Source organism: Amborella trichopoda, chromosome 10 (assembly GCF_054954075.1).
Source record: "Amborella trichopoda isolate Santa Cruz 75 chromosome 10, AtrichopodaSantaCruz75HAP2 v2.0, whole genome shotgun sequence".
Classification (NCBI taxonomy): domain Eukaryota; kingdom Viridiplantae; phylum Streptophyta; class Magnoliopsida; order Amborellales; family Amborellaceae; genus Amborella; species Amborella trichopoda.
This window is the reverse complement of record NC_142345.1, coordinates 42,691,691-42,709,355: the sequence shown is the minus strand read 5'-3', so window position 1 is coordinate 42,709,355 and position 17,665 is coordinate 42,691,691. Positions and strand designations below refer to the sequence as shown.

At 35.5% G+C, this 17,665-nt stretch overlaps 1 protein-coding gene across 1 annotated transcript; it reads left to right on the top strand.

The window, feature by feature from the left end:
- The first annotated feature begins 79 nt into the window (after nucleotides 1-79).
- RPAC43 (RNA polymerase I subunit 43) lies at nucleotides 80-13,321 on the top strand. Its single transcript, XM_088849105.1, has 8 exons — nucleotides 80-288; nucleotides 7,357-7,486; nucleotides 7,792-7,872; nucleotides 8,074-8,261; nucleotides 11,036-11,131; nucleotides 11,340-11,424; nucleotides 11,641-11,766; nucleotides 12,896-13,321. The coding sequence occupies exons 1-8, from the start codon at nucleotides 106-108 to the stop codon at nucleotides 12,997-12,999; spliced, it is 993 nt and encodes a 330-aa protein (XP_088705231.1). The 5' UTR covers nucleotides 80-105; the 3' UTR covers nucleotides 13,000-13,321.
- The last annotated feature ends 4,344 nt before the right edge of the window (nucleotides 13,322-17,665 follow it).

Here is a 17,665-nt window from a genome sequence, read left to right as displayed (position 1 = left end):
ATTCTGTATCATATGTAAATCTTACCCTTTTCTTGATATATGTGCATGTGTTTCTATTGGTGTTTGAAGACAGAAGGTATTCAGTACTCTGGAGCTTATGCATCTATGGGGGTCGATAATAGTCTCAATTTGGAAAAGTTTTGTGAGAATTTCAAGGTTGAAGTGATTGATATCAAGGATGAAGAAAGTTCAGGTACAGATTGGGATAAAGAAAATTCTATTGAATTCGATATGGTGGGCATTGACGCTTCATTGGCAAATGCTTTCCGAAGGATTCTCATTGCTGAGGTATACTAGAAAATATTTCTTCATTTATGAACAGTCGTTAAAGAAAAAGGCTGATCAAATTCTGCTTTCAAAATGGTCATTTGTGTTATAAGATTCTTATTGTCTGTGGTTTTTCATGATGTGTTTCCTCTCAATGATTCTTCTTATTCTGAAGGCCGAAGAGCTGATACCATTTTTGTTTAAGCTCCTTTTAGATAGTTATAATTATTTGAAAATTTATAGACTTTCTGATATGTTGTGATCATTGAACTTATATTTCCGTTTAATGTTTGGTTAATTTGTATTAACCCCACCCAGATGCACATAGATTGTTGACACTACCATTTCTTTAATTGAAATGCATGTTCCCCTTTTTGTTCACACAAACATTATATTCTAAAGGAATCATTTAGTAAAGATAACGGTGTATGTATCTTTGGGTGGTTCATTACCATGTTTATGATTGTTTGGTATTTTATGTGAAAATACAAATGTGAGATACATATAAATGAAATACAATTGAACATACATACACACTAACACTAAAAAAAAAGCACAATTAACTCTTGCAGGCACACCTATTCTTTTCTTCCTATACAGACTTTTCATGTGCCCCTAGACCTTTTAAATGAAGTTGTTGCTTCTCTTGCTCAGACTCCTTGCAGAGGTTGTTCTTAAGTTGGCAATTATGGTTCCCATGATCAGATGGTCTGTTTTATATTGATATAAATCGTTATATTATTGGTTTTATAGTATGAGATAGCATTTCTACCCTGTTCACTAGTTCTAAAATTTCAAGGTAAGAACAAGAAAAAGATAATCACATTAACAATTGCATTTGCTGCTCTTTTGGTCTAAGGCTAGGCAACCACTTCCGTTTATGAGTTGTTGCACTCACTATTTGAAATTATTAGGTTAAATGATTCACTTGAGATTTTTCTTGTTGGTGTAATCTTGTATTTGGATACATGCTATCATCCATTGCTTTTGGGTTTCGCAGGTGGATTCCAAGAGGATAGAGCGAGAGAGAAACTCATACTCTCCTTGAAAAGAAAATTCCCATCTCCTTTTAGAGGGGATGAATTTTATTTCTCTTGAACCATTTCCAGCTGGATCTGAGTATTACATATCCATTGAATTAGAAAACCCTTGGTTATTAGCCCTAGTGGGGGCCTTTTGTAGGATTTAATATCTAGAGAGAGAAAAAGAAGAAGAAAAGGGAGAAGAAAAAGAGGAAGAAATATGGGGATGAGAGGGAAGGGACGCTGGGAAACTAAGATGTTCATACTTTCTCCCCCCTCAAGGGTCATGATCTCTATGAGTACAGAAAAATTTCAGGAATACTCCTGGCTGATCACTTTATGGAGATTGAAATACTTCCAAAAGATCATTATTTCTACTCCCGGTCGGAGGGCAAGTTGTAGTGCTCCTCTTTTTCCATGTGTGTCAGTCAGTCAGCTTAACGGGACAGATATTTTTCCAAGGTTCACGATTCTCCTTTTAAATTTCAGTGAGTCGTAGGGTGTCACTTGAGCTTTCTTCCAATGAAGTTTTGGAGCTCCTCTCTCTCTCTTTCTTTCTCTCTATTTCTCTCTAAGACTCTTTTCTTTAACACTCTTCTTTCTCCTCCTCTCTCTTTTTATTTTTCATTAGAATACGAGCCTCAAATGAGGTGAGGCCACTTTTCTATAGAGAAGAGGAGAGACGCAGTGAGCTCCTATTGGTTCAGCACGTATGCCCTTGTAGGGTTGGTGGGCTCCTATTGGTTGAGCACATATGGCCTTTGAGATTTGGGGCCTCTTTGTTATGCAATGCTTAGTGTTGTTAAATGTAATTGACCCCCATTCTTACAATTTGATCGGTCAATAAGAGAAGAATATTTCTTTGAATTAGAGAATGTTCTTTCCCCTCGCTCTTCTCCGCTGTGGGCATTGGAACTATGACTATGCTTCTTGAAAATGTTTCCATTTTATGTTATCTTCTTTAGGATCATAGAAAGAGACTGCCCTTTTGTGATGTCCATTACTAAAAGGAGGGAGGGGCACATGTTTTAACATTTTGTATCCCCCGTCATATGATGTGAAAAAGGCGAGTCTGTAGGCCAATTGTTTGCATGGTCCACAATCTCTCTCGCACAAGGTAATGTCGCATCCAACTCCGATGTGCTAAGAGCGAGGAAATCTTCCCATCATAGTGAACTCTTTTCTGGTCTACATCCACAGGCTGCTAAAACCTGGCTTGTGCATTCTAGTCACCATTGTTGCCCGCGACTATCGCTATCCTCCAAGGTTACTGTTCTTTGTCTTCTTCAGCATTCTACACTGCTTCGCAAAATGTCCTGGCTTTCTTTAACAATAGTAAGTCTCATGTTGTTGCTTATCCTGTGATCCGCCATTGTGATCCTTAAGTTTGACTTCGAAGGCTGATTTTGTTTTTCATTCCCCATTGCCCGTGGGTTGTTGCAAATGCATCCTCTTACTCATTCATCGAGAGACCGGCCATCTATCTTGCTAGAGGCACTTGATTAACCAAGAGATTCTCCAACTTGACCAACTATGTTTTGTGGGCCATCCTTGAATCACGGCCAAGAATCCGTGAAACTCGGTCTTAGCATGTGAATTATCAATCTACAAATTCAATGTCTCCAATCCGCAACTTATTTGAAGTTGGGGGATCTCATTTCTTAAGTTCTTTACTTTCATAAACTACTGAGGAAGTGAAAGTGATCCTTGTCTCTACGATCCGAGGTCATTTTCCAACAAGTGCATTCAGGCTATGTTCATTCGTGATAACAACACTGAGAACCTGTCACATTCCTACTTTGATGGCGTTGCATCCTTGATGTGGTCCATCAAGTCTTGTATTGAGGATTTCAGCAGGTATAGTGCCTTGCTCACTTTGATCTTCCACTTCCTCAAGGCCTCCCTATTCACAGCGTCTCTTGGGGATGCTGCCCATGCTGGCAAGATGCCAGTTGATGTAATTGTAGTTGCGGAGCTTGTAGATTACAACCATCGATCTTCCGTTGTTTGTTATGTTGGTTGTGTTTTCTTCGATCCTGATGCTCTGACCTCTCAAGCCAGCACCCAGGATCATGATCCTAGCTTGTGCCTCTTGTCAATTCTGACGCTCTAACCTTATAAGTTGAGCACCCAGAATCATGATTGTCAATTATGTTTTCCTAAATTCTAACGCGTTAACCTTTCAAATCCCGCACCTAAAATAACAATCCTTGCTTAATACCTCCTGTTGAACTCGAATGCCCACTTTTAGTCTCATTCAGACCTTGCTACGATGCCCACTTTATTAATGTGCACTTCTCTGTGATGAACCACATCCACGTTGATTGTCTATGCGTTGAAGACCTTTCTTGTGTTCAACTCCTCAGCTGCACAATGAAGGCATTTGCTGCATAGATCGACACGAATGCATTTGACACATGTCAGCTGAATCAAACACCACTACATTGATTGTAGAGAAGGAGTTGGCAGAGTTGCCTTGGTTGAACAAACACTTACATTAAACCTCAAAGCACAACTCCAACGCACCATGATCACCTGCAGATCAAGGCAACAAAAAAACTAGGAACAAAAGACCAAATAACAAGGAATTATAAACCACTAATTTGCAGCCTTGAGAGAACAGTTTTTTGAGGTTACTACATTTTACTATATTTCATCAACAAATATTTGTCAATGATCTTCATCAGAAAGAACTCAAGAATATCTTTAGAGTGAAAAAGAATTCACGTTATTGCAAATATATCATTACGAGGATCACACACACACACACACACATATATATATATGTATGTATATATAGCACATAAACTGCAGTAGTCACAAGTACTCCTAGGCTGGAATAGATGTTGCTCGATACTCAGCTTCTGTCGTAGACAAGGGCACCTTTAGGCACCTCTTGTTGCACCAAGAAATTACTTGAGACCCTAAGCTAAACACGTACTCTGTAGTTGTATGGGCCTGGCTATGGTGAGGGCTGGCCTGACCCATTGCTAGTCTTTATATATATTTTATATATATTATTAAGTCACAGTTAAGGATAGACACTTGTCGCGAGAATAAAAGGGGACCCTATCCTCAGAAAATGCAAGATAGTTGACCTTTAAGGAGAAGTTTGGGGCACCCTCTAGGCTAATAAGGATTCTATTTTATTAAGGCACCTAAAAAATTGGTGCATGTTTACCTTTCTATATTTTTTGCTTTAAATCTCCCACGAGTCTCTCTTTATCTCCGTATACTTTTTCTTTAATTCTTATCTTCTCTTAATATTCTATTTTTCTCAACTTCCTATTTTTATGGGAAATCCCACCCTTTTCTAAAATTTGTGCATGAAAGTTCTTCAAGCATGACACATATTTCTAGTCCTAGGTTATGACAAGAGAGAGATGGCTATATAAGAGCATCTACATATGCCTTGCACATTTGGATCATTATTAAATAATTTGGATTGCAATGTGATTAGGAATTGTTATTCTTTGCTTTTGGTTCCTTTGCCCTGTCCATTTTGTCAATGCATAACAACCGCCCTGCCAATGGATTTTCAAGCATTGTGTGTACCTATTAAATTGATGGTCTAGATTAATTGCAAACCGTTTTAGTGAAGCTAGAAGATTTTATACTTCCGTGGATACATGCTCCTTAGGGCCGAAACACTATACATGAGTATGCTACGGTCCTAGTTAACATTTAGGGGCCGTTTGGATACCTGGAAATCTATTACGTGACAATAGATTACAAGGAAATATGGCATTTACACTAACTGTTTGGGTACACTTAATCGTAAAGAAATGGAAAGAGATTGCGCAAGATTTCCCAAAAATCAAGAAATCCGTTACGCGCGATGATAGGTGAAAAATCTATTACGGGAGTGACGGGTAATTTGGGAAATCTTTCGCATACGTTTTTGCCTACCCTATCCCTGATTAAAAAAATCAAGCCCTCTCTCTCTCTTCATAATAACTAAGGTGATCCCTACCTTTTTAGGCTCATCCCCTCATCTGACGGCATCAGCTGTCATATAAAAACAAAAATAATAAAAATAAAAATCAGTAATCAATGATAAATTACACAACACAATCATAATAAAAAATTTCACACAACATAATCCTCATAAGAGATTACTAAAATCTCAATTAAAATAACATACCTCTTTAGTCTCCTCCAATACCTCAAAATTTTATAGTGCAATTACCAAACCTTCTAGTTTATTAATCACGTTTCTTCCCATTTTTTAACTCGTACCATAGAGATTTTGAATTTTATATCATAAATTTATTGTTTATTTATATAGAGAGACATTTGAAAGACTTCTATAAAAAATAAATAAAAATAAGGCTTATTATAATAAATCATGTTATTCCAATCATATTGTTCCAATGACTTATCATGTTGAAACCAATGTCATGTTAGAAAACATGTGATTCCATGTAAGTGCCAAAGGCACTTAAAATAAGTAGGAAATGGTGTCATGATGACTTTAAAATGGTACAAGTTATTATTAGAAAATCTTTTTGGAATGGTGATGATGTTAATCTTTTTAGAATGGTGTGATGATGATTTTAATTCTGTATTTTAGTGGAATTTTGTGACAAAAAAGAGAGAAATGATAATTTTGCATTTTAGTGGAATTTTGTGACAAAAAAGAAAAAAATGATAGTTTATAGGCACGTGTTAGTAAAATGTTGGTAATGCATTTCCTATATTTCTTCCAGACATAGCCAAACAATAACAATGTATTTCCCAGGTTGCATTTAAATACTGCCCAAACAGTAACAATCCATTTGCAGGTAATGTATTACGCCAGTAATATATTTCACAGACAATATATTTTCAGATATCCAAACGGCCCCTTAATTAAAACAAGAGTATGTGGAGGACCAAAATTCAGGACAAAACCTCCTCAATCTGGCAATCCGAAAAAAGAAAAAAGACCATACAATTTTATACGTGACTAATGAAAATAAAGTCCAAAAATTGGACAGAGACCATCCAATTTCTTGACAGTTAGATCTATAGAGATTGCAATCCAATATTTTACTAGTCTAGACCATATGATTTCGGAATATTTCTATTGTGCTAAACTATCTCTTTCTAGGTTTCTCAACCATTAAGATACCTTTCGAATGATAAATGATAAATTTTTGGATACAAAAAATTATTTCGTGAATCACACTTACTCTTTCTTTAGATCACTGCTATTCTCTCCCCTAAAATCTGGAACTTCCCTTTAGGATAGAGACAATTAGAAATTTTAGTAGAAATTCTCTCAAACTACTCTTTATATGTGGGTATTTTCTTCTCTAATTTTAAGATGACCAAAATATAACTGGTGAATGCGGATTAAGAGGAGTGGGAACCAAATTTTGGAAGCTTTAAATATTAGGTTCCCATAATAATAGGAAAAGTTGGGTCTAGCCCACAAATCAGACTGTGTCCTATGGGCACTCATTCCTCATCCTTTGTAAGGCCGTCTTGGCCATAAAGCCCATTGGTCCCTCATAGACCAATCCACACTCATTCAAATTGGGGAGTCTCTCTATATTTCAGTAATAGCATGTGTACTTACATGGGGGTGACACCAGAGCCAAGCCCTTTAAATGCAACAAAAATTCGACAATGGAATTCTCGTAACCATATCTATGTCTTGGTCTCTTGATTAAATGCCTAGTATCAGCTTCATGTGTTCCATGCATCTATTTATTTAGATTTATAGCGGTCTCTGTATGATGAAAAAAATAGACATATATATTAATTGCATAGGGATCGCCATGGTGTCATGGCTTTCAAGATTTGTCATTTGGAAATACCATATTAAACTTTTACTTATCAAGACACAGAATACTATGGAAATTTCATTGTTATTTTTTAAGATTCTATTGCAGTAGTTGGATTTATTGTGCTCCTTTGGAGCTCTTACCTGGTACACAGGCTCGTGCACACACATATATGTAACTGTGTGTGTATGTGTGTGGGTGGGTGTTGTGTGTGTGTGTGTGTGTGAGAGAGAGAGAGAGATTGATTTATTATGCTTCGCATAGAGAGAGATTTATTATGCTTCACATACGTGCAGGTTCCTACGATGGCTATTGAGAAAGTCCTAATAGCAAACAACACATCAGTAGTACAAGATGAAGTGCTGGCTCATAGGTTGGGTCTGATACCTATCAAAGTTGACCCCAGGCTATTTGAATATAAATCAGGTTTGTGTTCTGGACAACATATTGTAGAAATACATCCTATGTATCGTATGCAATGCACATCCAGGGCATCCACTTAATTTGTTCTTGAGATGAACCTTGTAGGTGGATCATAGTTCCAAAGGCTGGCATTCACCCTGGAATTATGGTTCATTTCCACTGAGAATGGATGGTAGATGTCCTGGACTCATATTCCACACTTACATAGTTTACTGTGTTTATTCTTATTAAGCTCTTCATTGTAAAACTTTCCTTTTTTGAAATTAGTCATATGATTAAATTTAAATGCTTTTTTTTTTTGGTGGCAGAAAATGATGCTGCTACTGAAAAAAATACCATTGTTTTTAAACTACATGTTAAATGTGGAAAGGACTCTACCCGTCTCACAGGTATGCCTCTATTGTGGAGAATGATTTGGTTGGTAGCTCAGTCTATATTGTTGTGCGGACCCTTTTCTCCTTCCTTTTTTTTTTGTGAATGATTAGCCGTGTGATTTTTTGTGTTTTTTTTTTTTAGAATGTTCACTTGATTAGCCCTGTGATTTTGTCTCATGTTTTTTCGTTATCTTGTTTTGATGCCATCATATGCAGTGAAGTCGGATCAATTGAAGTGGCTACCAGGAGGGAGTGAGCTTCCAATGGCAGCAGCCGACTCTTCTTCGAAAATTAAAACATATACTTCATTTAGTTGTAGCCAAGATTCTCTGCCTGAATTTTCAAACAATCCAATTACCCCTGCATATCCCGACATTACCATTGCTAGGCTTCGCTCAGGCCAGGTAATAAGCAATTTTCTTAGTAGGTCAGTTTATTAATAAGTGGAATCTTTTGTTTATGTTTAGGGATTGTTTACAAAGAGACCATTTATCTTTTGTGCATGGAGGTCACAAACATTCCCACTCATTTTAGATGTCAAATTGAATGGCTTGGGGTGAGTCACAAGTCAGAAAATATTTTTTTTGGAACTTTGTGTGTATTAAATGACACTCTTACAGCCACCCATTTTGAAATGTAAGTGACAAGAATGATTGTGACTTCCATGTACAAAAAAGATAAATGATCTCTTTGTAGAATTATTCCCTTTTTTGTTTATCTTAATATATTTTTGTTATCTAAACACTTGGAATTGGTCTGGAGCCAGAATTTCATTGTCAAATTTATGAAGGCTTAGGTTTAACATGTTTTATTTGGTTTCACTTATTGGATATTGTTTATTACTTTTATTTTGAATGTAGAAAGTCACTCACCCATTCACCTTCCGTGTCTTTTTAAAGGAGGTTAATTACTGCGATGATCCTTAGAATGATATTTGACCTCCATATATTGTGTACATACAAAAAACAGCTTTAGTTATTTCTGTGGGGAGCACTATACTTGTATTTACCTTTTGTTTATATTCACATGCACACACATACATATGCACAACATTGTATGATATGGCATGCTGTATTCCATTGATATAATATAAGGAAAAAGTTTATGTAAGGTCTCCACCTTATACTATTAAAGTAAGGTGCACCTTAAAATCAATCAAAAAAGGTTGTTCTAATGCTAAAACCCTGAAATCGATCATCAACTTTGAGATGTATGGATATTTGTGTGGTTGTGTAGGGGGGGTGGGGGATTCAAGTTATGAAATAGTGCATCTTTAAACACATTATTTGGCCCTTCTATTTTAAAAAATTGTAATATTTGTAGATCTGCTCAATCTGCATCGTTTTTTAGAGTTTTAAATTTCATAATTAGGTGTGACAAAAGATTTTCATGATATCACAAAGATTTCCGACACAAAAACTGCATCTGTCAGCATAGTTTTGAGGTGCGCCTTACTTGTAGGGTTGACACCTTATACAAACATTATCATCATTAGAGCCAACTATTTGGGGTGACACCTTATACAAACCTCACCTATAGTATAATATCGATGTAGGGTTATGTTATCACTATTTATTTTTGGGAAAGCTTTCTATACACCATTAGGTGTAGGGAATTCATATATGCCATCCCTCTCCCAGCCATCAAATCTAAATAGATGGATGAGATGGGCCTAGTCGCAATGTCACGCCCAAGCATTATTTTATTTTTAGTTTATTTTTTCTAGAAGTGATATTGTCACCAAATTTGGGGCGTCGAATCCTCTCTTAAGCTCACTCCTACAAAAAAAACAGAAAAACTGATAAAATAAAATGGCCAAGCCCTGAAAGTTTCAGGGGCAGTTTAGTCATTTTATTATTTTTGAAATATTTTTTTCTATATATTTTTTTGGTGCATCCCATTGAGATGATGACACACCAAATTTCATGTTCATATGATTTGTAGAATTTGTTTTTTTAAAAAAATGTACTCTGAGATGTTAGATCTAGCTCAAACGGTCAGTGGCTCACTCTTGACATAATGACTGAAGCCATCCCAGACAGCGGAAGAGAGTGGCATATAAATTCCCGATACCTAGTTGTGTATGGAAAGCTGTCCCTTTATTTTAATCTCTTGTACTTGAACACTTTCCAATAGTACTTTATTACCATTTCATCCAATGTTAAATTTAAATATTTTAAGCATGTGATAAGTTCCTTTAAAAATAGTCTTTCATGTACTTGAAAAGTGATTTAATATTCTAATGTTCAGATCTATATCATCATTTGTTTTTATTACTTGGGATGTTCTGGATCTACCATAGATACATGCCTCCACTAGTGAACCGCTCCCCTTCGGCACTCTCCCCGATCATGACTTCACTCCTGCTACGATAACAGACGCTTTCATCAAGCCTGATCTCCTTGCTTGGTCTGACTTGCCTGTCTTACCTGGCTTACTTCCCAGAAAAGAGATCTAACGAATTCCATGCAGTAAACCTGTACAAGCCCAACCTGGTACTAGTTTTGGGAGCTTTGGGGTGTGATCTGAATAGAAAATAGATATTCAACTCCATTTTGTGGGTCACTAAAGGAGTATGAAGGAATCCTCTTAAGGAGAATAAAATAAAATGACCCTAAAAGGGTGCCAAAGTTGAGTCTCTTAGGGACCTGGCTTGTGTCTAATTGTTTCATATATTATTGCATTAATGGGCCCCGTGGTCTTTTAACACTGTCCCCCCAGGGCTCTACTATGCCAGCTAAAATAACATTCTAAGGGAACATTATTGGAAAAAATTCAATAAAGATGAAATTCTAAGAGTGCCATTCTAATACTGTACAAAACCTGTATCTCTTGAAGATTTTTCCTTGCAAGTATACCAACTTTGTTGTTTTTTAAATATATAAAGGGGTGATCATCATGTTTGTAATAGTTGGAGCAACTATTGTACGAAGACTGTGTTTTCTGTTTTTAAATATATAAAGGGATGATTATCATGTTTGTGGTCGGTGGAGCAACTAATGTAGGAAGAAATTGTATTTTAGGGAGGGAGGTAAGGAGGAAGTCAGAGAGATTCTTTTGCGTCATTCTTTCTTTTAGTTATCTTTGCATGGTGTGGCGCACTTCATGTTGCAACAAATTTATCCTCGTCTCATGAAACCAAAATAGCACTAGTCTAATTTTCTTACTCCCTCATCAGGAAATCGAACTTGAGGCTCATGTGGTAAAAGGACTTGGAAAAACCCATGCAAAGTGGTCGCCTGTGTCTACTGCCTGGTATCGAATGTTGCCAGAGGTACATCTACTCTAGAGAAGATTATTTAGTCAGTGATTACTTTCTCAAAAAGACGGACAACAAATAACTTCTTACAAAGTTGAGCAAATTATGAATTACACAAAGGATTTCAAAATCCGTTTCTTTCTTTTTATATTCCAAACCCAGGTCCCAATTTTCCTTTCTTGGCTCTAATGTTAATTTTATTTGGTCCTTTTCTTTTTACTAGGTCGTTTTACTGCAAGATGTTAGAGGTGAAAATGCCGAGGAACTTGTAAAGAAGTGCCCTGCAAAGGTGTTTGACATAGAGGATGGTTAGTTGCTGTTTCTTCAAGTTGCTAAAAATCTTGAAACCCCACCCCCCCCCTCCCCAAAACACACACACACACACACATGCACATGAGAGAGAGAGAGAGAGAGAGAGAGAGAGAGAGAGAGAGGGAGAATTTTTCTTCCTTTTGATTTTGTATTTTTCTTGGAGGGAGGGAGAATTTTTCTTCCTTTTTATTTTGTATTTTTCTTTCAAGCAGGTGTTAAAGGTCCTAAGAAGGCCGTAGTGTCCAGGCCAAGGGATTGCACACTGTGCAAGGAATGCATCCGGGGTGAAGAATGGGAGCATCGGGTACAGCTAAGCCGGGTTAAGAATCACTTCATCTGTAAGTTGCTCTGCCATTTCTTAACCATAATGTATTCCATTTCTTTTCTTGTTTCTTGCTACTATTTTTGTTGGAGGTTCACCAGTTTAACCCCCACAACCCCCCCCCCCCCCTCTTCTTCTTTCTTGCTACTATTTTTTGTTTGAGGTGCACTGGTTTAACCCCCACAACAACCCCCCCTCCCCCGTCCCCCCTTTTCTTCTCCTCTCTCTCTCTCTTCGGAGGCAGAAGATAAAGAAGTTCAAATTATTTGGTTGCCTCTGCCAATTCCCTATAACAATTATGGAGGGCGAGAGAGAGAGAGAGAGTTTTGGTTGCCTCTGCCAATTCCCTATAACAATTATGGAGGCAGAGAGAGAGAGAGAGAGAGAGAGAGAGAGAGAGAGAGAGAGAGAGCCCTTAGTTATGTCCACAAGGACTGACTTTTAGATATAAAAACTTCATTTCACTGAAATCTAGCATTGAAACTACTTTATGAACTCAGAGATTTCCTTGATTTACATATTTCTTGGTTTCACAATGTATTGCATGAGGGCTCTTTAGTTCAAGCTCAGTATATTATAGGGGAATATATACCTGACATCACTGTTGGATGACAGTAAGGCATACCATGGAGTTCCTCACTGTCTGTTCCTATTGATGGGCAGTGGAGATTATCTGCGGTTTCCAATGGATGCCACTTATCTGAGTGTGGTTGATTAATCTCTACCATTGGTCATCTTGATGGGCAGTGGGGTCCAATTGTGCCCCATATACATATGCCTTCTGTGTGATACACTTCCCCTGTTTTGGAACCAATGAAAGTGAATTCAATTTTGTGTATGGCATACATGCAACACATCTGGTGATCCATATCACGGCATAAAATATGTGGTCACAAGGGTCATCATCGTCCAATCTATGGGTTGGATGTCAATGGAAAGAGATTGGGGCCTATTAAACTTAAGTCAATTGCACAGCCTACTCTCACCATCATTGTCCATCCCGTTGGTTGGATGCTGATGACCCTTATGATGGCATATTTAATATGTTTATATGGATCATAACACACTTGTCCTAGTTTTTTTCTATTCGTTGCGTGGGTTGAATTTGGATTAAAATCAAAATATTTGTGCTGAATCTTTTGCAGTTAAGATAGAATCGGCAGGACAGCTACCCCCCGAAACTCTTTTCACCGAGGCTGTGAAAATCTTGGAAGACAAGTGTGAGCGTGTGATCACCGAACTCTCATGAATCTTTCTTTTCAGGGGCAAAATATCAATTATAAGTTATTAAAAAGAATTGATATAGGCAGTTTTCCTATCTAAAAAAACAGAATATAGCTTTTCTGATTCCTGGTTGAAGAAAGGAAAAAGAAATATGTTTGCTGATTTGGTTGTACCAAATTATGGTGGCAGAGTTGTAACAGATGAGTGTTCTTTGTTGTTTGAGAGGCCTTAGGAATTTTTGGGAAGTTGATGGTTGTGAGACTGGATGCCCATTAGTTACATGTGGAAAATAGATATCGAAAATTAGTTGAGGATAATTTGAAAAAGTGTAATGACTTATCTTCCAATGCCCTCGCTCTCTTTCTCTCTCATGACTTATTTTGCAATGTTGTATATATATCTCTCTCTCTCTCTGCTGGTGATTCATAGCATATGTAAAGGTGTTGGAGGAGATGCTTTCATAGTGGTTTTGGTAACTGCTTTTGGAGTGGTTTTGTTTATTGCTTCCATTTTACTTCATAAAGGGTCAGCTTTTATTGCTTCACTTCCTAAATAAGACTTCCGTCAATGATTTGTTTTCTTGCATCTTGAGGTTGTGTTGGCTTGAATGGCTTCCCTATAATAATCCTTATCAAGAAAGGGACTGTATGCTCGGGTACACGGAGCTCACAATTGCTTATAACTATTCGATGTGAAATCTGACGGCTTGGTACAAGGAGCTCGCAATTGTTTATAACTATTCGATGTGAAATCCGATGGCTTGGGTTATTTGTTTGAAAAATTTTCTTGACTTTTAAGCCTAGTCACAAGAGGAATTGCAACCCATAATTTTAGGGGCAAGCTTTCTATGTTTCCCCTACAGTATAAACTTATATACTTCTCGTTATCCAACCCTCTATTTTGAAGGGAGGGTTAAGATTATTATTCTATTTTTAATTTTTTTCTATAAACCATTTTGACACCAAATTTTGGATGTCCAATCCTCTATTAAACTTGTACCAGCAAAAAAATATGAAACAAATATTTTCAATAAAATAGAATGATCAAAATACCTGGAAAAGTTTCAAGAGGTATTTTGGTTATTATATTTTATCAAAAAATTATTATTTTTAATATTATTTTATAGGTGTGCCTTTAGGAGAAGATGACGCGTCACAAATTTCATATTCATACAATTTGTATAAAAAAAACTGAATAAAATACTTTGAGATGTCGGATCTAAGATCAAATGGTGAGTGACTCTCTTGATCAAAATTGGACGGTTGGATGATAAGGGAAGCATAGATCTTCTATGCTGTAGCGGAACTATAGAAACCTAATTCTAGAGCTTATTTAAGACTATTTTTGCAAAAAGAGACTATTAAAATGTAGGAGCTTATATTAGACTATTTTTGAAAAAGAGATACTACTAAAATGTAGGAGCTTATTTTAGACTATTTTTGAGAAAGATATACTACTAAAATGTAGGAACTTATTTTAGACTATTTTTGAAAAAGAGATACTACTGAAATGTAGTTCTCTTTCTATAGCCTACTTTAGACGTGGATTGATGATCTGAAATGCATCCTAAGTCACTCTAGACGTTTTTGCTTCTGATCCATAATCTTATAGCTTAAAGAATAGTGCAGATCTGATGATATGTAAAGAATTAGAATGAATGTTGATGAATGATCTGAAAGCAAAAGGTTAATATAATCTGTTTTTAAGGTTTTATTTTTCATAGATCTAAGATGGCGGTTGCCGACGACTGCCAAAAATATTTGTCCAAAATTCATCTTTGAGATAGACTTTTAAGAAGACTGCATTGCATAGTAGGACTAGGAACAAAAACCTGTTTCAAAAACACAGGAGTATTTAGAATCATGAGTGTTTAGAAAAGGAAATGCATACTTTAAAATCAATTACGCTTGGCACATGAGGTTACAATCATTATGGATTGGTAGATGTTAAATCGAGTGATTGGGTATGTAACATTGACTAGGAATGAAGCCTAAAATAAAAAATTACTAATATTGTGCAACATTTCAACGTGTCAATTTCCTATCCAATGGATAATATGTTAAATTTTTTTTCTAATATGGTGACTTAGATTGCCATATCCCAAAAATTGTTCTGGATTGGTGGATTGAGGATTCGGCTGAGAGAACGAGAAAAAAAAAATTAAAAATTTTGAGAAAAATTAAAAATTTTGAGAATAAAAAAATTGAAAAAAAAAAAGAGAGTAGTTTCGAGACAGAATCGGCTGGTTCCCAACAAATTGGGGGAATCAAACTCGCCCCCTCAATTCCCGGACCAGATATGGTGGTTCTAATCTGGATTGGTGCTTTTTAAACCCTAGTTAATATCGATTACACCAAACGTAAATGGTCTCATTATATGCAATTTTTTTAATTTTTTTTAAAAATACTAAAAAATAAAAATATTTAAGAGCACTATTAATCTCAAGGGAAAGCTTTCTATGTTCCTCCAGCAACGTAGAAGTTCTATGTTCCCCCTTATCCAACCGTCCCTTTTTGAATGGAGGGCTAAGATTGCCCCAATCACAATGTCACGTCTCTACACTGTTTTATTTTTATTTTTATTTTTTATAAACTGTTTTGACACCAAATTTTGGATGTCCATTCCTATATTAAACTCACACTAATAAAAAATATAAAAAAAATATTTCAATAAAATAAAATGACCATATGTGATGGCACGCACCAAATTTCATATTTTAAAAAATTATATTAAAAAAACTAAAAATAAAATACTATGAAACATCGGATCTAAGATCAAACAGTGAGTGAGTCTCTTGACAAAAAATAGACGGTTGGATGGTAGGGAAAATATAGAACTTCTATGTTGTAGGGAGAACATGGAAAGCTGTTGACTTCAGTATTTCCATTTTATTTATGTTATCAATTGGATTAGTCAGAAAGTGGTGGGCAATCACTCTGATAAAAATAGAAGATATTATTCCCAGTAAACTGAAGTCACCAAAATACTATTTTGAAAGGTATTTTTATTTGTTTTATTAGAAGTATTCGCTATATATTTTATCTGCTATACTTTATTGGAGTTTAAAAAGGGTGGGTTTTCTATGAGGTGACAATCTTAAGCAATCAAAATGAGACTCAGCTCGAAATCATACTAAAAGTTATATTCGGGTGTTGGAGATCCTTCTAATAGCCTAAAAATCTATTTTTGCTCCTGACTACAGTATTTAACGGAACCAATTCTGTCGTCAAAATTGGTTACGTTTGTTTAATTCTTTCAACATTTTTGTATTCTCCAATAAGGGCAAAAATATGTCACATAATATATATGGGTACGGTTTATATAGAGCCGAGGCTCTAAACAACCACATTAGAGCCCACCTTCAAATAGTGTCTAGAAATATGGATTTGTAATGGGTGCAATTGGCATACAGATGCATTCGTAGCTGTAAAGGTAAGGTGCACCTTCAAAATTTATCATGGTATATAATTTTGATGTAAATTTTTTTTAGAATTATCTCAAAATCTATTTTTATATCTAATTATAAAATTTTAAATGTAAAAAAGGGTTCAAATCAAGTAGATCGGTAAACATATGAAAACCTTGAAAATAGACGGTGTAGATAATATGTTGTAAAATGCACGATTTTTGAGACTTAAAATATTTTTATTTTTCATGGTCATACATCTCGATGTCGAGATGATCAATCAAAGGGTTTTTCAACATTAAAACTACATTTTCCGATGGATTTTTGAGGTGCATCTGTAGTTCTACATTATAAGGTTGCATCCTTATATAAACTTTTTCCTTTTGTAATAGCCTTGAAATATATATTTTCATATTTAATTATAAAATTTAAAGATTAAAAAATAGTTTAAATCGAGTGGATCTATGAAAACTTGAAATTTTTGAAAATTGACGGACAAAAAATGTGTTACATATGCACTATTTCCAAAACTTGAAATCCATTTTTTTCTTATATCCATCCATTACGATGTCGAGATGATCAATTTGATGATATTTAGACATCAAAACAACCTCTTCTAATGAAATGTTTGAGATAGGTTGTAATTTGACTGTTTAAAGCCTTGGCTCTATATAAACTTACATATGTGAAATGTTTATATAGAGCCGAGGTTCTAAACGATCAAATTCTACCTCAAAAATTTCATTAGAAGAGGTTGTTTTGATGCTCAAATATCTTCAAATTGATCATCTCGACATCAAAATGCATGGACATGAGAAAAAAATGGATTGCAAGTTTTGAAAATCGTGTATTTTCGAACTCATTTTTGGACCGTCAATTTTCAATATTTTTGGACCGTCAATTTTCAATATTTTCAAGTTTTTATAGATATGTTGATCTACACTATTTTTGAAGCTTTAAACTTTATAAATAAATATAAAAATATATTTTAAGGCTATCACAAAGATTTCTAATATTGATACCACATTTCTTGACACTATTTGAAGGTAGGCTCTAATTTGATTGTCAATATTGAAACCACATTTCTTGAAGGAAAAAGTTTATATAAAGATGCTACCTTATTATGTAGAACTACAGATGCCCTTCAAAAATCCATCGAAAAAATAGTTTTAATATTGAAAAACCATGTTATTGATCATCTCGACATCGAGATGTATGACTATGAAAAATAAAAAGATTTGAAGTCTAAAAAATAGTGGATTTTACAACATATTATCTGCACCGT